Genomic DNA, 25,838 nt, shown 5'->3' with positions numbered 1-25,838 from the left:
TGGTAGGTTTTTTTCCTTTTTAGTTAAATGATACAAAAATTTAACATGCATCAGACTGAAGTCTAAAAGTATCACACAATTATGTCTGCAGTAAAGCTGCCTGGGGCAGGTTCTCAGTCTTGAAATTTGTCAGGAAGCTAGACTGAACCCAAACCATGATGAAATCAAACACACTTCCTCTCCATCAAAGACACTGGTGAGCCATCAATGCAATAGAACAATACAGAATAAGAATGAATCTGTTTCTTTTATTGCCAGTGGTGTCCTTTTTTCCCCCTCCAGTTTTAAAATTCACAAGACACTTTAAGTGCATCTATTAAAAGAGAAACATGGCATCAACTCCCCACACTGATTACTATTATTTCATAACAATGCAAAAAATTACCACCCAAATTCCTCAGCTTCTGCACATCTCAGAATTTTTTCCCTGATATGTTGAATTTTTGTAGTTCTATGCAATTTTCTAAAAATCACATTTTTATTGATACAATTTTAAAAAACCATCGAAAAGTGACCCAATGTCCTTATAGTGATACATAGTTAAGATGTGAAATACACTGACATTTCCAGCTCATTCCATACTTATATGCCATTACAAAGGAACCATAATTTTACTGAACACATAATCCCTTACTCAACAGGAAAGCTCTCTGGCTTGGTTTACGATCCAAGAAATTTTGTAGCATATCCATCCCATCCAAAGATCCTCCGGGTTTCAAAATGAGGTTTCTGTATTTCATCCCAGCCTGATAAAAGATAAAGCAGAATGTTAGTATTTCTTATCTGCTGAACTGCTTCTTTTCTGTATTTGTAGCATGTTTAAAAATCTACTAATAATTAAACACCTTCCCTCCTTCCAGATTTTCTTAATACCCAATCAGGATACACTACAAGTATAATTTAGATCTGCTGGAAGAACTCAAGAGAGCAGAAATTTAACCTATTCTTGAAGAAATAATTTTTCTTGTGGTTTTACACTGTTTTGGAAGCTACAATCACAACTTGTCTGGAAGACATTCTGTAAAGCATAACACATGTACAATCGCCACACAGTCTTCAGTGATGGATTATCCCCGTGACTGACTGGCAGGAAAAGGGAACCTAACATCTATTCTTTCTTAACTGATGATTTCTCTTTCTTTAATCTCTGTTTGGAGAACAGAGATGATAGTTCAGAGGCAGATAGATATAGCACTGAGGAATGACACGGCACATATACACATATTATATACATAGTAGTATATATAATATATACAAATACATCTAACTCCCCCATGACAGTATCTTAAAGTAATGGAGACTTAACTCACATTCTGTTTTCAGGAATAAACATTATTACTTCAGAAGGAATGGATTCCATTAAAAAGAATGAACCAAGCTTCTGAGACAACAGTAAGTAATGAGGACTTTCTTAAACAAGAAGTCGTATTTTAAAGAACATGTCTGGAGAATTTTGGGCTTCTGAGACATGACTATCAATGACAACACATTATTTTGCATGCAGATGTCTCAGATGCTTCTGATATTGAAGAAAATAATGCTCTTCCTTTTAGTCGCTGTATGTACACATATATACTTCCCCCACACATCAAAGCTATGAGATTACAGGACCACACTGCTTCCTGATAGCTGTACTGCAAAAACAAGCATAGGTCTTTTTAACTGATGGGCTTCCATGACTTAATTGTATTACCAATTACATTGTCTGAATTATAGCTGGAAAAAAATGAAATGCAAAAAAAACACATTCACTGAAGCTTGCTTATACTTTGCTATTTGTGTTAGTTTCCTGAACATCAGCAGCAAATGAAGATATTGTTCCTTGTAGTTTAAAAGTGTTATTTCAGTAGACTTGAGTCTTTGCTGTTGTTTCTCTAGAGCCAGGACATTGCTCAGTTCTAGGGAGACCAGAGGTTATTTCAGATAATGTGCAAGAATTGAGGAGTGTGACAACCAATTAAGTTAGTTAAGTGTTTGCTGAAGAATTTTTATAGATACAGACTGCAAAACTAGTTTCTATAACTGTTGCTCAAAACAGGAAGAGAGGTTTTATTCTAACAGGAAGAGGTAAGCCAAATTTCTAACAGCCCTAGTCATAATACCATAACCGTTTTTCCTTTCCCACTGTTCTGCAGACTAGTCTAAATGTAGATATTATGAAATATAAGTAACTACAAAAATCATACTGGTGTCTAGTATTTGTTTATAAAAGATTGTTTGTCCCATCCTGTGGAACTCCATTACACTTACATTTCTTCTCTCCTGCTTTTATTTATGAGTGACAACATTCCCATTGAATAAGCCGGTATGCTTATTCTCACACGTACCTGTCATGAATCCCTACCACTTCAAAATCAGTCTTGACCTCCAAACCTTTCACCACCTTTCCTCTCAAACTATTCAGTTTGCTGCTTTTCTTCATAAAACCCTTTTTGGGTTTTATTGGCCTAACCACTGCCTCAGTTTTCTAGCCCCTACCCCATATCCTCTTTGGACTCCTCTTGGTGCAGGTCAAAGTCTAATCTTGTTTACTTTCTCCACCCTCTAGAAGGAGGGACAGTTCTAGAAGTTCTGGTTGCTGTAATAAGAAAAGGGAGGAATGAAGGCAAATTCCAGAAGAGGAACAGGAAAGTCAAGCACTTTCTACTCTCTCCTTCTCTCTTCTATACATTTACTGAAGGGAAGAACTAGTGCTGGCTGCTGAATCCAGAAGACAGACAAGAGGATCAGGAAGACCAAAAGGTCTTCCCCATGATAGAACTGCAGCATCTCAACTGAGAAGTCTAATAGTATAATCTCTGAAAAATAAAAAAAGGTTGCCAGAATTGGCAGGACTACTAACCACATCACTAACTATCCTTTCTGCTGGAGGCAGAAGAGGCTGGAAAATTACACAAGTGGAAAAAAGCCCAGTGAATCTCAAAGCTGTCAGTGATCTGAACTTCAAAAACCACTTGGGAAAAAAACTAAAGAGGAAAAAATTTGTGGGTTATGCTGGGCTGTGACAAAGAAAGCTCAAAATAAATCCAGTTTTCTAAATAATAACTGCATAAAAGTACCACACACTTAAGGTACTATTAATGGAAATAGAGCACCATTATCATGCAGCTTTCACAGCAGAAGAATATGCATCTGCTTTTGCAATGGAGGAATATGTTTTTTCAGTCTAAAATTAAAGAGGAAGGCATTAGTCAATGTGACATGATGTCTTAAAAGTGTCATAATATAATATTAAATATATGACTATGTAAGAATTGTATTAAAATCCAAGTGCTCTTGGAAATTTTAAGATGATTTTCTAAAGTAATTATTTATACACTTTTTTTTGTTGATCTGAACTTGATAGGTACAGAAGAAGTACTTGAGATATTATACCTATGGATCATGCCCACAAGTCTATGGGGCCAGATGGGATCCACCCGAGGATACTGAGGGAGCTGGCAGAGGAGCTTGCTAAGCCACTTTTCATCATTTATCAGCAGTCCTGGTCAACTGGGGAGGTCCCAGATGACTGGAAGTTAGCGAATGTGACAGTCATCTACAAGAAGGGTTGGAAGGAGGATCCAGGAACTACAGGCCTGTCAGCCTGACCTCGGTGCCGGGGAAGGTCACGGAGCAGGTCACGTTAAGTGCCATTATGTGGCACGTGTGGGACAACCAGGGGGATCAGGCTCAGCCAGCATGGGTTTATGAAAGGGATATCCTGCTTCACTAACCTGGTCTCCTTCTGTGACAAGGTGACCCACTTAGTGGATGAGGGGAAGGCTGTGGATGGTGTCTACTTGGACTTTAGTAAGGCCTTTGACACTGTCTCCCACAGCATTCTCCTGGAGAAGCTGGCTGCTCACGGCTTGGATAAGTGCACTCTGCGCTGGGTTAAAAACTGGCTGGACGGCCGAGCCCAGAGAGTGGTGGTGAACAGAGTAAAATCCAGTTGGTGGCCAGTCACAAGTGGTGTTCCCCAGGGCTCACTGTTGGAGTCGGTCCTGTTCAATATCTTCACTGATGATCTGGATGAGGGGATTGAGTGCACCCTCAGCAAGTTTGCCGATGACACCAAGCTGGGTGGGAGTGTTGATCTGCTGGAGAGTAGGAAGGCCATACAGAGGGACCTGGACAGGCTGGATCGATGGGCCGGGGCCAACTGTATGAGACTCAACAAGGCTGAGTGCCGGGTCCTGCACTTGGGTCACAACAACCCCATGAAATGCTACAGGCTGGGGGAGGAGTGGCTGGAGAACTGTCTGGCGGAAAAGGACCTGGGGGTGTTGGTTGACAGCTGCCTGAACATGAGCCAGCAGTGTGCCCAGGTGGCCAAGAGGGCCAATGGCATCCTGGCTTCTATCAGGAATAGTGTGGCCAGCAGGACTAGGGAAGGGATCATGCCCCTGTACTCGGCACTGGTGAGGCCGCACCTTGAATACTGTGTTCAGTTTTGGGCCCGTTACTCCAAGAAGGACATCGAGGTGCTGGAGCATGTCCAAAGAAGGGCAACAAAGCTGGTGAAGGTCTAGAGAACAAGTCTTACGAGGAGAGGCTGAGGGATCTGTGGTTGTTTAGCCTGGAGAAGAGGAGACTGAGGGGAGACCTTATTGCTCTCTACAGCTACCTGAAAGGAGGTTGCAGCGAGGTGGGGGTCAGTCTCTTCTCCAAGTAACAAGCGACAGGACGAGAGGAAACAGCCTCAAGCTGCACCAGGGGAGGTTTAGGTTGGATATTAGGAAAAACTTCTTAACCGAAAGGGTGGTCAGGCATTGGACCAGGCTGCCCAGGGAAGTGGTTGAGTCCACATCCCTGGAGGTATTTAAAAGACGGGTAGACGTGGTGCTTGAGGACATGGTTTAGTGGTGAACTTGGCAGTGCTAGGTTAACGGTTGGACTAGATGATCTTAAGCGTCTTTTCCAATCTTAACAATTCTATGATTCTATGATTGCAATAAATGTGGTTTCAAAGAGGAAGTGGAACAAAAGTCTTTAGTAAAAATTATTCATCACCTACCTTTGGATTCATTATTCCTTCTTGCTTAAAGCAGCTATAAAAAATGTCCATGGAAAATACTTCACTCCACAGGTATCCATAGTACTGACCATCATAACCACCTGCCAGATGTCCAAAAGTAGCTGGCATGTTTGTTCCTTGAAAAATAGATTAACATTAATTTTTTAAATCAAATGCAGTTATTTCTTTGATGTATACAGTACTTCAACTTTAAGAATAAATTAATAAGGAATTTATATCAACTACTTTGAAACTTCTAACATAAAAGGTCTGAGTATGCCTCAAAGTATTGGCCATATTCTGTTCACTACAAAGGAAATTCAATTTCCCATTTTAGGCTAGTTGCACATCCAACACAGATGTGACAGAACATCTAAAGTGGTATTCACATGTCACCCTAAAATATAACCTGAAAAAGGTTAAGTTTTATATTTACCTTAATTTTCCTTCAGAAGAGATCATTAAGATCACCCCAAGTTTCAAAGCAATTATCTCAGCTTCACAAAGTAGATTCTTTTATAAACAACTCAGGGTTTTTGTATGCCAAGCATTATTGGGAAAGAAAGGCATGTTTAATCAAACCATTTGGACATGCTCTATAAAAGCTTCATACTGACATACCTGGGGTGGCAGGGATTCCTAGAATCTCCTCACAGTACTTAGCATATTCATCTGCTGGGTCAACAGATGGCTTTGTATGCAGTGCCTGGTCAACTTTGCTCAAAACAATCTGACGGAGGGTTAAAAGGCCTAATTGGGTAAGAACATTTAATTAACTAGCATCAAAGTAGCTGGAGTTTCTTTAGCACCTTTCAGATCTCAACATGCATCCTAAATTATTAGAATTTTAACCATGGAAAAAACTTGGAGTTATGTCATTTCCATCTGAATTGCTTCAGTTACAAAAAGTTGAGATGGATACTGTTAATAAAGGAATTGTCATTATAAGCTCCATCTTTTCAGATGTTATTTTCCTCACAGATCAAAACCAAAATACAGCAAGTATTTTAAAAGCTAATTTCAGTATTTAAAACTATGTTTTCAGCTGTCTTCACTTCCAGTATACCATTTCATTCAGGGCTTGCACAGATGGCAGTAAGTATATCTACCCTATGACACTTCAAAGAACAGCAAGAACTGCTGCTGCAGCTGCTGTAGGCTTTTTTGAAGAAGCTACAAGATATGAACCTTTACCCAGACAAAATGCTTATGTAGCTACAGTGCCTGTACAAGCCAGAAGGACAAGGACTTCTTGTTCAGGATAGGGAAGTAGTATGAAATAAACAGCAGTGGCTTAATAACAAGTTGTATCATAAATGGGTAAGACTATGATATCAGGGGAGTCCTAATTACAGGGACAGAGGGGTGAGAGTGGCAGAATAACAATGAGATGATAGGTAATGACAGGAGATTACAATCTTGGTTTGGAGATACGTGTAAGGTGGTACAAGACATGGAAGGAGAAGAGAATTGGGACCTTAATTTGGGAAGGCAGTATATCTGCTGGAAAGGTACAGAACATAGACTTAAGGTTCTGGATTGAGAAGTTAAGAGGCTGTTTGAGCAATGCAGGGCTACAACACTTCTGTCTGGGATATGCTAGGTATGTTCAGTAAATTTTCAAACAAATTTCATGTCTGTCAAGTGTCATGTGCAAATCAAATGTAGATGATACCCGTAGAAAATCTGATGCTGTATTCATGCACAGTGCCTGCCCTGGGCTACGAGAAAAAAAAAAAAAAAACAACAGAAAACCCAAGACCTCCCCCCCTCCAATTCTAAATGAGCAAAGTTGGTAGGTAAAAAAGTCACATGGAGAGGAATGCAAAGGTATTTTGGTCCTATGGGTAGCCCGGAAAATCAGAGCTGCTACTGTTCCTGCAAATAGTGGTATCTGTCACCATAGCCCTTATTAACAGTGGTACCCACGCAAATAAACCCAGGACAGTGACAAGTGTACACCCAGAAGAAATTTAATGGGCTTGTTATGTTTGTCTTTAATGTTTCCCACCAATTTTTTAAATTATATATTTTTATACATATACTGTGGGGAGAGAGGGCAGAGAGATACCTGTATTAGCCAGTCTAGAGGCAGCAAGTTTCTCAAGGAGAGTGTCTCCAACATGGCTCTCATCTTTATAATGTCTTGACATTTGCTGTAGTGGTTCTTTTTCCCACACCCAGTTCTCAAACATTTGTGAAGGTACCTCTACAAAGTCTGTTTCCACATTAGTTCCACTAAACCTAGCAAAATCAGTCTAAAAGGAAAAGCCGTTGTATTAAATGAAAATAGAAGCCAGGATTTCCAGCAGAATATAAACTTTCAGATGCCAAAATTTCAGTGTTAATCACAGCAAAAGGAATCATTTGAACAGTCAATAATAGTAATTAAAAAATGAATTTTAATGAAAGGAGGGCAAAAATTCAGATATAAGACAATTAGCAAGCAACAAAATTGATTACTCTGTAGTTATTTACTGCATTCTCTACTGGTGTGAAACAGTACTTCAGTTTTCTTAATATTATTGATTTTTACCTTTTAAGTTATGACAGCAATACAAATGTTTCCGTGCTGTCTTATGACAATGATATAATTTGTAAATTGTTATAAAATTTTGTTATAGTACCCCAAAGTAAAATAATAAACTCCAATTATACGCTTACAAAATAGTTTATTGTATTACAGTCTACCACACTGATTTAAAGATTTTATTTGATCAACTTATCCTATTAAGCTTTGTCCTAACTGTCTTCATCCATAAGGCATATGGTTAACATAGCACAATTTTTTGAGCCAGTAATACATGGCCTGAAATAAATGAATCCTCGCAACTTTATCCATGAAAGGTCTCCAAATCTGACACTCAATAACTGATAAAAGAATCTTCCTTCTGAAAGCCAAGCACATTAGAGCTTTTTAGTTTCTACTTTAGTATTGTCAGTCACTTCATGTTTAAAAAGCCACCCCCAGATACTAATTTTGAAGTAAAGTTTTGTGCAGTTAAAAATCTTCATTAAAATATATTCCAAACCCAAAATATTTATAAAAAAGAAACAGTCACTTTTGAAAGAGAGTTGTTCAAATGCCAACAGAAATCATTTGGTCTCATTCCACACTTGTCCTATAATAAGTCTACCTCCTCTTGCCAACCCAATTTTATTGTTCTTCCCTTCTCAGTAACATTCTACAAAACATTTCAAGTGCTAAAAGAAAAAAGAATTCTCAGTTTCCCAAATGCCCTCTCTAAGAGCTGTAGCTATTCTTAGGTTCCATCCTCCATCAGGCAATAGATGCCCAGAGGAGTACTGGCTTTTGAACTTACTTTCTTGCAAAGTTACCAAAAAAAATCATGTATAATATAGGACATAACATTGAACTGACAGCTATGTCACATGTATATATCTTCCTCTCATGTCTTCAGAAGAACAGCAGAAAAGGAGAAAAACATTTGCCTTCATTTACACTTGTGGGTTACTCAAATCCATAGCTGTAACAGGCTGGCCCTTCTTACTGTAGTTAGCAGCTGAACAGCAGCTATGAAGAAAAGCTAGGAAGCATCGTCTGGGAAGAAATGGTGACAGAAGTGGCTACACCAAAAGGCAAAAAAAGTGCAGGAGTTTGTTGGCCTCCAGATATCCTCATTTACCCACACACAAGTGCAACATGCTATCAAAAAATATTAAGACATTTGGTTCAAGCAATAGCTTTTCTTCCCTAACAGCATAAAGAGATGCCCTCCCTGCCCTGATATCTCACTTTCCAGCAGACCCGCAGTACACTGCAAGGAGTATCAGTCTCCAAAGGCTGACCTTTACCAGCAGCTCAGATTCCCACCCAGTCCAATCCCCGCATACCCTTTAAATGTCAAGTTTTAACATGCTTAAACAAATCATCATATGAAACAAGATAGTGCTTTGCACACACAAATCCCAGAGAACAGGATGTTCTTATGTGGGACTAGGAAGTTATTTGCAGGTGTGCAAATAACCATTTACATAAAATACAACAGCAGTAAGCACAGTAGCTATGCACACAGAAACCACCTCAGCAGTGGGAGAAACAACTGGAAAGCAGGCCTCCCTGACCTGTGTGCAGTTCCACAGCAAGCGAAGTACACATGCATTGGAATTGCTGGCTTGGGGTGCCCAGAAAGGACTCTGCAACACCCAGGTACATTCTCATTGGTTATCAAAATGTTGCAGTCAGTTTTGTACCAATGCTGGATGTGTCTCATTTATAAACACCTTCTAGGTAGTTTAAGAGAAAGAACAGGTTTTATTTCTCAATTTTTGAGCTCAGAAACACCTGTCTTAAGGTGAAGATGATCAAATAATCATTATATTTTTACCTTCAACATGATGCAAAAATAAGTAAGCAAGTCTAGCTACTTGTTCTGAATGTCATTTGTTTAATTCTGGATTTAATATATGGATTTCTATGACTTTGTTTCTTTATTCTGCAGTCCTAGTCTCTGGGATCAAGGTCAAGAATTAAAATCTAATGTGTGCCATATTTGTCTGATTTTATTATTTGGTACGTGTTTATAAAGAAGATGAAAGCAGTGCTACACAAAGTCTTGATTCGTAGATAATTATGTGAATTTTTTGGTGAATGAACACTGAGACTTGTCTCTCTCTGAAACATAAAATTTTTGTTAGGCCAATAATAAATTCATCATCTGGCAGAATCAATTTTACATGTAAGTAAAAATGAAACCAGCAATTTTACAACTTTATTGACATCTTGATGCAAAATCTGCGGACTAGCTTCAGTTCTTTCTGGTCACTGTGAGAACCCTGACTGTCAGATAGGAGAGCAGAAAATACAATAGCTGAGGCAAGACCTGTTTTATGCTTTTGATGTCAAGAGTGATGGCTCTCAAGAGTACTAAATACCAAAATGCTGGAGGTGATCTGGATTCACAAATCATTTGCATTCCTAGATGCAGCAACCTTTTTTTGCTTCTAATACCTAGCATGCTACTAGAAGTAATAAAAAGCCCTCTGACAGCTGTAACAGAAGCCACCACTGAGCACCTTCTTTACCTTACACATGGATCTGTTCACTCATCACAAATACCTGCATGGTGCAAATGCGAAAGTATATGTTCCTATGAAAATGTTTTTCATAAGAAGGTGTATTCATTCCCGTAGTTTTAAGTAACAATTAAAAACAAAAAAAAAAAACCAACCCAACCTGCTACTTTGAAAAATAACCAAAAAGCTGCATATGTACTTTTCTAAAATTAGAAACTACCAAAGTAGACTTATACCTTGCTTTGAGACAGTGGAGAAAGAAATGTCTTACACTGGAATTGAAACATCACTAACCTGTGCACATATCTGATGCATTACATGACCAAATTCATGGAAGTAAGTCTTCACTTCATCATGTCGCAGCAATGATGGACGATCTGACGCTGGTTTTGTGAAGTTGGTTACCAGAGCAGCTACAGACATCATTCTGCTGCCATCAGAGAGAAGACAGCCGGGCTGGAGACCAAAGCATGCTGCATGCCCATATTTTCCCTCTCTGTACAAGAAAATATATCAGACACTATCTTCAAACCATAAGCCTGCTCACCAGAGTGGCGAAGCCTATTCAATAACAGGGACACTCAGTCAGTGTTTCTTTAAAGCTTTACACAAAGAAATTACATCTCTGCGTGACTTCTAAGACTCACTAAGTTTAAGATCCTGTTAAAAGCACAAGGGGATAAAACCCCAGTACTTAAATTGCATTAGTTTAAGCTGCACAGCAGCATTTGCAAGAATCTGATTTTTACTCAAATATTGAAAGTATATATACTTTAGATGTCAATTCTATTTTAAACTGCTACTGTAACAGGAAGAACTAGGTTCTGTCCTCTGAAGCAGTATTTTTTCTTTCATTACAGGAGACAAAAGAATACAGTTTACTGCATTTTCAGTGTGATCCAGAAGTTTAAAGAAAAATGATTTTGAAATTTTTGCCCTAAACCTGAGTAGTTAACTGCGTAGTTAAGTCGGAAGAGTCTTACTAACAAACAGGTTCAGCAATTCACATTATATGCAGAAAGTGGGAAGCAGGCAAACAGGTGAAGGACGTAACGTGCCTATTTTAAAAAGAACAATTTATGTACTATTGTATTGACTAACCTAATTTTCTTAACTCAGAGAAGCCTTCCATCAATTTATATTAAAAAAGGATATAATCCAAATTATAAATTGCTAAAGAATAATTTAAAAAACCCAAACAAACAGTGAGAAACAGTCAAAAAGGACTAGCTAAGAACAAATCCTGTCAAATCAGTCTAGTCTCCTAATCTTTGACAGAACACAGATGATGCTGTCAATAGCTACAAAGAGAGCTGGAGAGCTACAAAGATCAACCTGTAAGTACATTTCAAGGTGTGCTCAACAGGAATCTATTCTTGGTCCTGATCTATTTGATATTTTCTTTAGCAGTCTGGACAACGGGGTACAAAATACACATATAAAGTGTAAAGAGGAACTGGAAGAAACTAGGAACACTTGGCAGATAGGAATATAATTGATCTGAACAGACTGCAGTAACAGTTCAACATAAATGAAAAGTAACATGGTATTACAGTTAGGAAGAAGAAAAGTTAATCGGGGCAAAAAATTATGGATAACTGACTAGACAGCAATATTACAGATAATGAACAAAGTAGTAATGCTTCATAAACTGAATATAAGCACGAAACACGGTAGTATTGCAAAAAAAGAAAAAGCGTAAACAATCTGAAAACAGTCCAGAGGACAACTTAATCAACACAGTAATAGTCTTGTCAGTGGGACAAATATTTACTTCCAAACACATTTAATTTCAACAACACCAGCAACCCACTAAGACCAATTCCATTTTAAACACATAAGTAAAACACTAAGTCGTAATTACCTGGGGTAAAGGTCCAAATAGAACTGCCCTAACATTTCTCCTGTTGAATTATCCTTTACTGTATAAAGAGTAACACTGTCGTGCCAAACATGAGCACTTTCTACTTGCTCAAATACAAGTCCCAGCAGCTTCTGGTAAATATTCAGTAAGCCTTCCGTAACAGCCTCAATTGGGAAGTATTCCTTCAGCTTTTCTTGATCTATGGAGTACTTCAGCTCTTCTGTTTTGTTCATATAATAATGAAGATCCCACGCATTGATTCTTCCATCATAATCAAAGTTTCTTTCTTTACACTCCTTTTTCTTCAAATCTAGAATGAATTCTCTTTCTTCCTCGACCAATGGCTTTAGCTTCTTACTCAAATCATCTGAAACAAAGATTGCCTTGGAATCAACTCCTGTGTTCCTTACTATAATGTGTATTCCTATAAAATACACTCATAACTTTAAGCACATGCCCCAAGAGTGGATGCTAGAGTTTTCCATTTGTTGACTAACAGCAAGCAAACTGTCTGCTTTCTTGTCTTAATGAGTTTTAATTGCAGGCATGCTATAAATAATACAGGAGTCCACAGAAGCCTAACAGTACTGTGGAAGGTTTTGGTAAATTTAGACTTTTTCAAAGACATCAGAAATGGAAAGTAACACTAGACACTTTCGCTTGAAGCCTTTGATTTTACCTCATGTAATCTCAGTTCTCTTGATGTGTTTCTTCAGAAACAGCTAAAGACTACAACTACTATTAGTTACTGGAAGTGCAACACAAAATTCGAACACTACTTTTTCTTCCAAGACTTTTCAAAACAGATTATGATGTACTTCTAGCTAAAGCCCTATAAAAGAAGAAGAGGCTAAAGAATTCTTGCCTATATGATGGCTAGCTTCTAGACTACCAAAGCCACTGGATATTAACCTCTGATTCCCATTTTTTCCAGTATAGCTTTTCTTGGACAAGAAAGGGTCATAGCACTACGAATCCAATATATTGAATAGAAAATATTTAAGCTTACTGAAACTCCCATAAAGTACATACTGTACTTATTCTCTTGTAAGTACTTCTGGACTACCAGCCACTTTTTTTCCTCCTTAAGAATTCAGGTTAGTGTTCACTATTGGTATCTAGAGTGTGAAATTTAGGAATTGCCATTCTTGTTTCTAGGTAGGCTGTAAGGCACTACATGCATTTACATGACTGAAGTACTGTTTGCAGCTTGTATTATTCTAAATTCAGAATATGTCATAGGACAGAATGCTTTTCTTCCTAGCCATAAGACCAGCTTATGAACATGGATATAAAACATGAATATATATGAACAAAGCAGAGCAAATTATACTGTCATGCTTGTAGCCAAGGATATTTCAAAAGAACTAAATTAAAGCTGACAATTAATTTGATGAACATTCTCCCTCTACAAGGATTACCATGAAACATGGTATTTACGAATAGAAAAGTATATGATCTCATACTGTGAAAAGTTAAAGTAACAACAATAACTGCTAAATTGTAAGGTGTGTCAGCTTAAAAAAAAAAACCAACAGTATTATATAAGCCCATTTAGAATTACAAAAATATAGTGGATAGAAAAGAGTTCAAACTACTTTAGGTACACTTGAAAAAAAATCAGGTAATTCTAACATTTAATTATAAATCAGAATTAAGTGTAAGTTCATTGACAAATATATGGATAATTGGTATTGCCAAATATGGAGCTAAGCTCACACTGTAACAGGAGAAATGTGACAGAATTACAGGTGAAGGAAGAGGCGCATTTGAACCTCTTTATTGATGCAAAAGCACAAAAACCCCACTACCACCAAACAGACTTCACTGCTGTACTAAATTATTTTGGGGTGTTTATTTATACGATATATCAATATACAATCCTAAGTAGTGTTAGGACACTATATTAATAAAGAAGTGCATAATATTCTGTGGAACTACATAATTCCAGAAAGTAGAGGTTAACTCTATGCACAGCACAAGAGCAGGCCCACTGAGGTCAACAGGATGACTACAAATTCATAAACTGCTTGGTTTAAAATTTTCAATATATCTCTGTTTTCAGATCGAATTCCATTAGAGGGCTTTTGAATTCCAGATTTAATTATCATTCCAGATTTAATTTTTTAATTCAGCTCATAGAAGTTGCATCATCACATACTGTAATCTTTCATTATACATAATGCAGTTGTATCAGAAAAAGACACTAAGGCTACAGATGCACAAAAAATTCCAGCTAACCTAAGGGAATGAAAAGCTGCAACTGTGACGCAGCCTCTTGAACTGATAAAATTGCTTAGGCTGCACATGTTATTCTGGTTCTAAATTAGGATAACTGCATTTTGGGGCAGAAAAAGACAACCGCTTGCCTATATTGGCTGTCACAAAGCAGTTATTTTCAGATTTTTGTCTTGTGCTTCCCTGTTTTGGAGCAATTGCATTTGTACAGCTATGGTTTAAAAAAAATATATGCCAGAACAGAAGCAACATAGCGTTCCTTTTCTATCTAGACATGATGGACACTGTGACCCAATTATGTATTTAAATTTAACTTGGCTGAGGAGTCATGTTGCCACACCAAATATAAAATTATTGTTTATAAATAAGAACAAACCTAAGAAGGCTGTTACATTATCTGTGCTCTTTGCAGTGTTTACCTCCAGGACAAAGTTGGCATGTGTATTATAACCCAGAAGCTCTGCCACTTTTGCCCTTAGTGGAAGCAATTGCTGAAGAATTTTTGTGTTCTCCTAAAAAAGAAAGGAGGCAAATTTGTAAAGTGAAACCAGAAAACGCATGTTATCGAAACAATTATCTGAATAATATCTGTAATCATAAGAAACAGCAAACATCTAAAATGAAACACTTTAAGATATAAATATAGAATAATGTAAGTTTAGCTAGATTCTTGTAATTTTTTTGTCACAGCATGTGATTGCAGGTAGCTAGTTTTCTAGTCAATCTGAGTCATTACTCTCCCTATTATAATTTATCTGTTTTAATTAATCAAAAGATATACCATTTCCTTTTAGGATAATAACAAATCTTTGGCTGTTGCAAAGAGTTTGTTTCCTCTATCAATCATTGAAATATGAAAGATAGCAGGGAAATGGCTGACAGCAGGCTTAATTGCTTGTTAGTGGTGAAGACAGACTGCAAAGTTATTGTGCCAACATTCAAAGCTTGTTTGCAAATTTTCCTCTTTTGCCACTCTGACAATAGCAGTCAGAGAAAGAGATCTGAAACACAAAAACCCCAGGCCCTGACCTAAATGTGGTGGAGGATCCTTGAGAAGCTGAAAAATGTAACTGTGTTAACTTCCAGTTCTGGAAAAGTGAGATTTCTCAGGGAAAAACGTTTGTTTCTAGCAGTAGGTTCGAAGACTGTCCCACAGTTGTAACAGCAAACCCCTTTAAGTGTGCTGACTTGCAGAGTGTTCAGTTCTTGGTGCCATTTTATCTTATCTTGTACTCTTCACATTTCCCAGCACTTCAAGTGCAAAAGCTAAACTCTGCCATTGTTCTCTAATGAATGGTTGGTACAATTGCCTGAATAACACTTCTGCTATGCTTTCTATCCTTTTCATTATTTTTGTACCTGTCTAGGTGCCTGGTCTCATCAGTAGCAAACAAATTATTTGTGAAATTATTCTTTTTATAAGGCATGTTTCCAGCTATTTTTCAGATAATTAAATGAATCTTTTATAAAAATTAGGGTTTTTTTAACATCTAATTAAAATTCTCATCAATACGCAAAGCATTAATTTCACACCTAATTACGTGTATTTCGTAATTAAAACACGTGCTTAAATAACCCCTCTCATTCTGAAGAATCCCAAAGTACTACAGAAGCTGCAATCAGACATCCTTCTCTGGGAGGAAAGGTGCCAGTAAGCAGCTGCAGAACACTGTAGAGAAATTGGGCAAAAGATCAAAATCCTCCTTCTATTTACAGCACCACTGAAACTTTAAGATACGTACACACACAGAGGCAGATCATCAACTTCTAAGGTCTTCAGACATCAGAATAAACTGGAGCAAGGAACTGTTAAATATCACACTGATAAGTTTTGATTTCATAGTACTAGACAATATATAGAACTGAAATCTAACATCTGAATGTCTAGCTCCATTTTTCAACTCTGTCATCACCCTGTAGAACAGTCCATATATGACATACCTCTTTGCATCTCGAGTTAAAGGCAGATTCCATTTTTCTCCTGGTTTCTGAAATGCAGCACTTCTTCATGACAGGAAAATAGTGGGGATACTTTAAAGTAATTTTATATTTGTCTTCCTCAGTCTTCTCTAAACTCTTAATAAAGTCATCAGGAAGGCCTTCTATATAACACAATTTAATAAACAATGTTTACCAGAATTACCTACTCCCCTCTCGTCTTGTGAGATTGTTGCATTTATTTTGCTGCAATCTAATTTGACATCAGAAATCTCCACAGAAATACAACCCCTCTTTTTACAACTGTTTGCTAAAACTTTTTCAAATCACAACCAAGCAAAATAAAAATTGGAAACACTTGTGAGCAGAAGAGAAATATATGTAAGGCTACCAGATAAAAACTGACATTAAAAAATCTCTGGTGTTATTAAAGCACACTTTATACCATGCCCTCCAGATAATGAATCCCCAAATTCTCTGTCACATGAAATCTCTAGATCAGTTTAAACGATTGAAGTAGCTAAAATATATTGCAGGACATAAAGTTTTTCCAATAATTGCAATGAATATAATACACAGGGGATTGCCTGATGGTGGAGAACTGAGAAACGAAACAGAGAAGAGTAAAGTTATAAAAAAAAAAAAGTAGGACAGATATGCTAACTTGATGCAAGGCAAACACTTCAGGAAGCACAAATCTATGAAGAGATCATAAACACCTGCAAAGGGTAATTCTAAACTGACTTTGGGGAAGGATTAAAAAGGAAACAGAGAAGATTGGAAAACAGTCAGAATTTTACTTGATCTATCATTCACTGGGCCAAAAACAATTACTTCAGTAAAACTGGAAGGTTGAAAAAATGGAAAAAGCAAGCATACTACTCACCAAGTTCTTCCTTAGAAAACACAAGAAATGTGTTTTCCTCATTCAGGTTTTTGTTAAAGTCTATACACAGCTCACTCAATTTTTTCTTCATTGTCTTCATTTCCTGTATTGGGTATAAACTGAACTTAGTGGAAAAACAAAAATCAAACTTGGCAATTACTATCCTCCATAAGTAGTACTTCACCACTTTTTCCAGATAGGCTCTCTACTACCCAACAGTCAATACCAGCACTGAGAAAGTAACACAATGCAGGTAACATCATACTTCACTCTCCCACAGCCTCTCTTTTATCCTTCTTTTGGTCCTGAGCAATATTGTTGCCAATGAACCCTGGATTGGGGCTACTGCTCCGACAAAATTTCAAATGTTCAAATTCTCAACTCAGAAGGGACCGAACACATTAACATGTTCTCTGAACAGCATTATCTGCTAACATTCAATTTTTTTTTTTTATTTGAAAAGCCTAAATTACAATTTTAAGTGTAAAAACATCCACTAAAATCAATGAGAATCAAGGGAGTAAAAATGCATGCAACCTATTGAAAAACACTCCTTTGGAATTGTACAGGTATGACAAAAAGAAGAGAATACCCACACAAGACAAGACCATTCCAAAACCTTTTTTAAACTCCTGATATTCACCCACCTGAAACACTTTCTAATATATCTCATACCATGTCTCTACCCCTTACTGTCAAGCTCACATAAACATGGTGGTTACCAGTAGAAGAATACACACCAAATACAAAACTTGGCAGAGACTATCATTAGTTAAGTTTTTACTTTAGTGTAGTTCAACTATTGTCTCCTTATAAAGTATTTCAGAATTCCTTTAGAGGCATCAGTTGCCCTTAAGCAATGCAAATACACATGAAACTGTTCCCACTAACTGAAGGATGTGGATGAAGAATGATTATTTTCTCCAAAAAGTAAAGTCTATTCAAGAGTCATAAATCGAGATTGTTATACAACATCACTCAGAATTTAAAGACAATTATGTCAGCATCTCAGATGATGACAATTTTACTTCATGATTTTCAGAACTGATACGTGCTTTTATATGCTTGAGTAAATCCTCCCTTAATGGAGCCAAAATTCTCACCGCAGCTTGTGTTCCCTTTAAGCTACCTCAAGTTTTTTTAGTCAAAATGCTAAGATCTTGGACACATTTTACAACATTGGTTAATAAATGAAATTAAAATAGCTGTGTCTTTGTAACAATTATACATACTTCTGAAGCCTGGACTCACAAATAACATTTTTGAGAGGTCTCTTGGCTAGGAATCTATCTAATTTAGGCATTCTCTAAAATCAGAATATATAATAAAACTCTTCCAGATAGGCTTCTTTTACTCTGGAAGGCTAAGAGAGGTGATGCATACCATCTCTATCCACTGAGTACCGTGGTTGTCTAACAGATTAATTTAAAAACCTTAAGGTGACTGAAGTCTAAAGGATAGATCTGGAACTAAGAACAGTTAAGATCAGAGCAGAAATTAAGCAGGTCCAAAAGCACAAAGTTCAAATATATTCTTAGTATAGCTATACAACCATAATTTCATCCTTTCAACAGTTTGTCACCTTTGCTTTATAAACTAATAGTCCATATTTACATTCTGCACTTCTTTAGGAAGATGGAGTCCATTTCTTTTTCCCACTTGAACTGATTTCTCTAGATATCGCTTTGTTTCAGGCTTTACATTTTCAAGATCGCAGGTTTGCTGAAATGACAGTATGGAATAATTGAGTTTACGACATGGTGCAAGAAACATACCAAGCATTAGAAAGGTCTGAACAGAACTGTTCTTTAGAACGCCACCACAGTAAAAAAGGAACATCCCGGATTTTAGGGTGAAGGACTTTCCGAAAACAGTTACCTTATGCAATAGTATTCTTACATTGATGTAGCATGGTTTTAAACATGATTTTCTTTTACCAAGTATCTCAGCACATTTACATGCTGTCATAAGGGCAAGCCCTTTTAGTTTATAGTACAGTGCACTTAAGCTTTTTCTGTAAGAGATACCTTTCTTATACATACTTGAAGAAAATCAGTGCTATAAGGTAAACCTGTACCTTAAAACTTAGAGGGATTAAAAAAAACCCAAAAAGATTAGATGTGTCTCTGAAGGTTATCAGATGGCATAAAATTTGAGCGTATACATCTTCTCTTTCAGAACAAATCAATCAGTGACAACAAATAAAACAGTACTTCTATGTCTGGTTATGCCATTACGAAGATTCTTGAATGGTCACTTCCTAAAGCAACCAGCATTGAGACAAGATGCTGGTCGTAACAGACCATGGATCAGTCCTTTGAGGGTCTTCCTTCAAACTGACTACATCATAACTGTTTAATTCAGAAACTTGCCATTTTGTCCTAAGTTGAAAATTATGCTGTACACATTCTAATTTTATCTTCCCTCATCTAAAAGCAAACATTTGAAAAAAGGTATTAACTTACAGTCGTTGTTAAAAAGGACATATGCTATTTAAGTTCACCTTCAAATATGAAGCTGTTGGAATTAGCTCCGACTTGTCTTAACAACTCTCTCGTCAGCTTACCTACATACAATTAATTCTTGACTAGCACCTCTGAAAAGTAAGGACGTTGAAACATGCAAATTTTATGAAAGAGTTACACAACTGTGTACAGCTGTCAACTAATGACCTGCCAGTGCAAATTACCTCTCTTCCTTGAAAAGAAAAAAAAAGAGACAGGAAACTAGTTGTATTCCAAGAGAAAATAAATAAGAATAAGAATTCTGAAACAGATATTTTCACAACTGTCATTTAAAAATAATCCACACAACAACACATGAACAATGTATACTCCCACCAGTGCCCTGCATAAAGGATTAGAGAATTAGTGGAAATTGTTTTTTAGAACCATGAAAGAGCTTAGAACAGTTTAGCTTTGTTTTTACTCTGCAAAGAGTCACAAGTCCCAGTAGCATGATGCTACAGCAGGACTGCTAAGCATTAGTACAATTGTGCCTAAAACTCTTACGCATATACCAATAGTCTATATGCAAGAATTTCTAAGTCCAGTGAAAAAAATGACAACAATCACTTCACTTTGTGATGAACTAACTTTTCTAAAGCAGTAGGCGGATTTAACTTAGTTTAGCAATACTGTATATGATGAATATTTTTTCTTTTTAATATTATCTGTTTACAGGTAATTTTTAAAAGAATCCATAGACTCATGAAAGGATGATCTAACTACTATAGGTCACCACACAGCTAAAGTCAATAATGATTGAGCCATGTGATTGCATGGTGTGCCTTTCACCAGGGCTATGATTTTTTTGCAGCACATGGTTGTTGCTTTTTTTTTTTTTTTTTTTTTAAATAGAAGAATGTAAATGGTGGAAATCTCCTTCTGGGAGGAAAGTAAGTGAAGAAAATCATGCCCTCTGTCCTCTTCAAGTCAAACCTCACATCTCCATCCTCATTTGTGATAAATGTGTAAGGCAAGCCACACCAAATATTTCCCAACATAAAGGTAAAAAGAATGCTATTACCCTACTCCCTGTGACACTCAGGCTTCCTGCTCTGCTTCTGGCAAAGAATACTCCCTGAAATTCTGCAGCTTCATGAAGATCTTTATGCTACCAAGCATTACATCTCGGACTGTCAATGCTGTGATATTGAGTACAAAAATATTTTTAACAATCAGAATTTTCATGTATTGTTTTTCCACTGGACAACCCACAATTCCAGGGTTCATTTTTGTGACCTAAGACTAGTGTAACAGAAAAAGCACAACTTCAAAATGTTAGAGGTGAAAAATGCAGATGCTGTCACTACATTAACATTTACACTGTGATAACTGTGCTGCAAGGCTCAAAAATAGAAAAGCTGAGAAAAAAAATTGAGTACTCTAATCTCTATAAAAAGACACTGCTTTTATTATAGTAACAGTTAAGGACAGAAGATTGTGAAAAGTCTCACGGAGTTATTTAGGCATTGTGAGGGATCTCCCAGCCCCTCCACTGGGCATATGGAACTGTCATGCTCCTGAAAATCTCCTGGGCCCAAACCCAACAAAGATTTTAGGCAAAAGAAGGGAATTCACAAACACTAATTTTAAGCCCTTAAAGCCAGTGAATATTGGCTCCTTCTAAAGCTAACAAAGAGAAAGACTCTTTTGGGAAAAAGAAGGAAAAAACAAAGTATTCTTCATCCTTCTCTTGATGACTATACATCTCTCCATACACTTCAAAAGAAATCAATGTTAAATAGCTTCTAGTCTTAATATTAGCCTTTGTGAAGTTTATCTGCATCACAGACATGCTTAAGACAAGGATACGCATTCAAAAAGACCTGTCAGGTCTTTAAGGATAAGCAAGCCTATAAACCCTCACAAGCACAGGAACCAAGGGTGCTCGGTGGTCATCTCTGAACTTTGGTGTGGTCAGAATGGTCTGTCATCTTGTGTTTCTTTGATGAACAATTTCCACAACAGAAGTGCTAATTTCGAATATACTACACACATAAAATTTTGGAACTTTCCAGAAGTTTTAGAATGGTCATGGTTGATGATTTTATAAACTGTTTCATACTTGTTTTGGGCAACCATGCTACCTTATTCCATGAAGAAATCTTCAGGCAGAATAAGAAACAAAACCTACTTAGAATACCATGAACAAAAACTGCAGCAGCTGTTTACATCAGGCTGAGTTTCCTGAGGGCATGTGGGTGGAGACGATTGGCAACATTCTTAAGCATGCCTCTGCTAGCCAACATGTGCAGATGTTAGGAGTAATAAAATTTAAAATTATAGTTTCACTACCAAATTCACCTTTATTCCAAGTTTCTTACCCCAAAATGAAAGTTTTCAAAAGAATAAGACCTGGGGCATATTCAACAACATGAATTTATGCAGGAATTTTTTTCCCTAATGTGCGGGGAAAAGAAAGAGACTAGATTTTTTCTTTTTTTTTTTTAATTACATATAAAAACCTCACACATCTTCCACCATCAACAGTTCTTAAATAAAGCGGAATTTAGAAAGAATACTAAACAGTTGTTAACTTAGAAAAGTTTAGTCCTCGTTAAAGGGACCAAAAACATTCAGGATGTCACTGACATCAAGATTTACTCATCCTTTAGTGGACTGACTGTACTATAAATAACATGGTAGTGTGAGGGCCCTCATTCTCCTCATCACATTTTAATCTGGCCCCTGTGCAGGATCATGAAACTGAATTCATATATGTGAACCATTAAATCCTCAGTAAGGCCATGAAAAACCTAATTTAATCAAAATGTTTTACTGGCTCATTTAAACTGATAAAATGATTTCAGCAAAACACTTCTGTTTGTGGAAGTTCTTTTTTTTTGCGTGGTCTTGGAACCTGACTTTTCAACTAAGAGTTTCTAACAGGAGAAGGCGTTAGAAATTTAGCAAAAATTAATAAGAACTTCGTGATTTGGAAATAGCAAGACTTGATCAGTTTGGCACTATTGGCAATTTCACATCTGTTCTACAGCAAAAACTGCTACTACTTTCATAGTTATTACGAAGTTGATATATGCTCAGAGGTTGCATCTCTGGAAAACTAGTACTAAAACATGCTTGCATGCTGCAGTTAAGCCAAGAAAAATCTCTAAAAAAATTAAATGGAGATTTAAGCAACAATTGTAACTGTTATAAAAGCCAAGTATTGCTGCAAAGGAAAATGAAGTAGGAAAGCACCAAATGAAAAAGATTTAAAAAAAAAAAGAAAAGATTATAAGGAAGTAATAGCAGTGAATACCAGCAATCAGTTTTCACAAGCTACTATCAGAAATTCCTGTAAATTAAAAATACATAGATACACAGATATGGCAGATGAGTCCTAAATGTATCTGCGTATACTGTACTGGAGGGTGGGGAAAATCACAGAAAATAATAAATATATATCAAACCATTTAATTAACAGCAACAGAGCAGGGGAAAAAAAATCAACGTAATGCACAGGCGAAAAAAAAAAATCAACATAACACACTGTCTGCCAACACACCACAGAAGGTCCTCAAAATGGGGCTATTACATACCTCCGCAAACACATAAACAAAATATCCAGCTAGAGGAGAACACTTGAAAGTGTGCCTAAAAACCACAGCAATAGATGACAATAGTATTGGAAGGCACTTTAATAAGTTGCTGCAAATATTATTCGAGTTCCCAGTCAACACTGCAAAAAGCACAAACAATGGCTCCAAGAAATAGGGGTCAAATATATTTTCAGCATCACAAGAAGGTTAAAAATTGGTGGGGTTGAAAGGGAAGATTCACATCTGAAGCATGGACAAATGTATATATTTTAGTTTTCACATTAGATAGGTTCCTTGCATTATCTTTAAATTACACTTTTGGAAAATTATTACTAAATGTCACTAGATGAATTTGAACAAAAACAAATGTTCTTCCTGTTAGAGCTACCAAATAAACAGTACAAACGAAGAATACAAGATACCTGTAGGTGCTCAATTAGAGGGGAAGCCAAGCAGAAACACAAAAGGGATAGAAACTAGTTCAACAGTAAATATATCTTTTGACATAGTTTTATTTTGAGGCTTAAGCAATATATGAGGAAGAGTATACAATGTAGCTGTCTATAATTAGCAGATCAAAAGAGGTAATTCTGGAGGTCGCTCCCAGTTATATGTTCTCATTAACTTTCATAACTTAAAACTCAACTTTAAAATTTAAAATTCTCAGCAACTTCAATTTTGGACACAAATTCAAAAGCAGTATAAGCCAACCTACATACACAGCTATATTGCCTCTTTTCTTACTCCCCCTTGGTGATGCTCTGGGCAAACAAGTTCAGGAAGCTCAGTCAGCAGGAACCAATAAATTTTATTTTTCCTGATGGGTTTCCTTCTGCTAGTTTAGCTTCCTTGTACCAGCTCATTGGAAGATTAGACAGAAGTCAAAGCTATTGCAATGGAAATAGGATACACACACCTAGACATGAGAGGCAAAGAGTGAGAGCACCAAGTTACACGGCTTAAGTTTTTGTGGAACCACAGCCTTTTTGTATAGCTGTGTCCCACTGGAAAGATTTGACTGGTACAGACACAGGGGAAACACACACAGTGATGGGGATCTTGAAAAGTGTTGTGGATACTAACTTTAGTGAAAAGTTTTTCACTGCTGTAATTTTATCTACATTTCCACAAATTATGCAGATATCATTGTGATGTGATTTACCTGCAAATAAACAATCTTCTGAAACACATCTTCTCTCATGCTCATCTCCACATCAAAATTAGAAAGCTTTTTGTCAGCTTCTGTACTTGCTAAGCGTACCTCTTTGTCAGGTGAGACATGCTGGGGAAAATCCAACATGCTTCTTTCCACTGTTTAAATAAAAGGCAATGAACACTTACACAGGAGGCTAGAAACACTTTAAGGAACTTCCCCCTTTCTGATACTTATAGAAGACATAAGAAACAAGTACCCAAAGCAAGCCGACACTTCAGATCAGGCTTAAAGCAAATAAAGTGATTACAGGTAATGTAAAAATGAACAGGTGAAAGGACAAAACCGCACACCATTATAACAAATAAACATTTTACAGAAACTATCTATTACCCAAGCCCAGTTATCTCATCTTCTTACTGCTACAAAATCAACTGAATTGTGTATAAATATGGTACATGATTTTTGAAAGACAAACCATTTGTAAGTGAAGACTGACATTGTTTCCGACACAGCTGGCACAGATGCTTCCATGTTAGCATTTAAAATGAAAAGCACTGAACCTTTCAAACAGGCCCATCTGTCCTGAAGTTATTTTTACATTGTTATGAGAATAGTGTCAAATCCCCATCTTCTCTTCTGTGTTTAAGGAGAAACAATAATGCAAATACAGAAGGTCCTGTCTATGTGTTCTGAACTTCTAGAGATCAGAAGCTGAGAAATACTACTTTTTTGGAATACACTTTTGAGATTAAGTAAATCCTTGCTCATTAAAGGAATATTACATCTTACAATGACATTGAATAGAAATGCTAAAATAGAAATGAATTGTTATGACCAGCTGAATTCATTTAATTTAAAACCAATTATAATTTCACACCCCTCCACCCCCCCAAAAGCACACTGTAGGGTAACAACATTCTAGGATGATTTAAAGCTTTGTAATTTTATGTAATTTTATGTGATTTTTTGTTTCATCAAACCCCGAGATACTCTCAGCCCCTCAGAAACTTTGGAATGCAAACATGGGCATATGGTTTTTTCTTGAAGTCCATAGGAAACTTCCCCCCTTCCCCTGTCCCATCCCCCCCCCTCATGCTAAGATGTTTCAAAATGATGAAGCGAGTTTTGGCAGCTTCCAAGTGAAACGTAAGGCCTGTTGTCATCTGTGTCTTTTCAGATAACAAGTTCCAGTTACTGGGGTAGGTCTTTCATGTACATGTGAAAGGGACACACAGGCCTTAAAAATCCAAGGTTGTAATGTAAGTCTTGCTGCAGTAATACATCCTTATCATATGCCATGGAATGTTTCACAGGTAAGTCATGCTCATTTCACATAGAGCTTTGAAGATGAGTGTTAAAAGCTTAAATATGACCCACTACTGCAATAGCATGTAGAGAAAAAAAGTACATCTTGGAAGATGCAAGTCTTGGTGGCTACGCTGAGAAGCTGGTGGCCAGTGTCTTCTGAATCAAACATATATTTTCCTTCTAATTTAACTTAAAGCAGAGAGTTTTATACCTTGGTGGAAAGGCTTACAATAATTATACCAAATACATTGGTACAATTAAAACTGAATCTGACAGGAAGCTGTTTGGATGAAGATTACTCAATCTTTCTACCAGTATCAATTCCGGTCAAGTCACTGGATGTGCCTAAACTGTAATTCGAAGTAA

General features: G+C 36.8%; 1 protein-coding gene across 2 annotated transcripts in view; it reads right to left on the bottom strand.

Annotated features, from left to right (window-relative positions):
* Window positions 1-228: 228 nt before the first annotated feature.
* The window catches only part of NLN (neurolysin), a 39,574-nt gene continuing 13,964 nt past the window's right edge, over window positions 229-25,838 (bottom strand). For both annotated transcript variants that reach the window (XM_087759664.1, XM_087759665.1), the window contains exons 3-13: window positions 24,171-24,319; window positions 18,577-18,684; window positions 16,963-17,065; window positions 16,080-16,240; window positions 14,515-14,650; window positions 11,901-12,267; window positions 10,331-10,532; window positions 7,071-7,257; window positions 5,621-5,749; window positions 5,000-5,136; window positions 229-746 (exon numbers count right to left, since the gene is read on the bottom strand). In XM_087759664.1, coding sequence (XP_087615790.1) covers window positions 612-746; window positions 5,000-5,136; window positions 5,621-5,749; window positions 7,071-7,257; window positions 10,331-10,532; window positions 11,901-12,267; window positions 14,515-14,650; window positions 16,080-16,240; window positions 16,963-17,065; window positions 18,577-18,684; window positions 24,171-24,319 — 1,814 coding nt within the window. In that variant the 3' untranslated portion in view covers window positions 229-611. The remainder of the gene's footprint in view (window positions 747-4,999; window positions 5,137-5,620; window positions 5,750-7,070; window positions 7,258-10,330; window positions 10,533-11,900; window positions 12,268-14,514; window positions 14,651-16,079; window positions 16,241-16,962; window positions 17,066-18,576; window positions 18,685-24,170; window positions 24,320-25,838) is intronic.

The sequence above is a fragment of the Nipponia nippon genome, unplaced genomic scaffold (assembly GCF_047370975.1).
Source record: "Nipponia nippon isolate SJK-2023a ecotype South Korea unplaced genomic scaffold, ASM4737097v1 scaffold_20, whole genome shotgun sequence".
Classification (NCBI taxonomy): domain Eukaryota; kingdom Metazoa; phylum Chordata; class Aves; order Pelecaniformes; family Threskiornithidae; genus Nipponia; species Nipponia nippon.
This window is presented reverse-complemented; position numbering and strand designations above follow the sequence as displayed.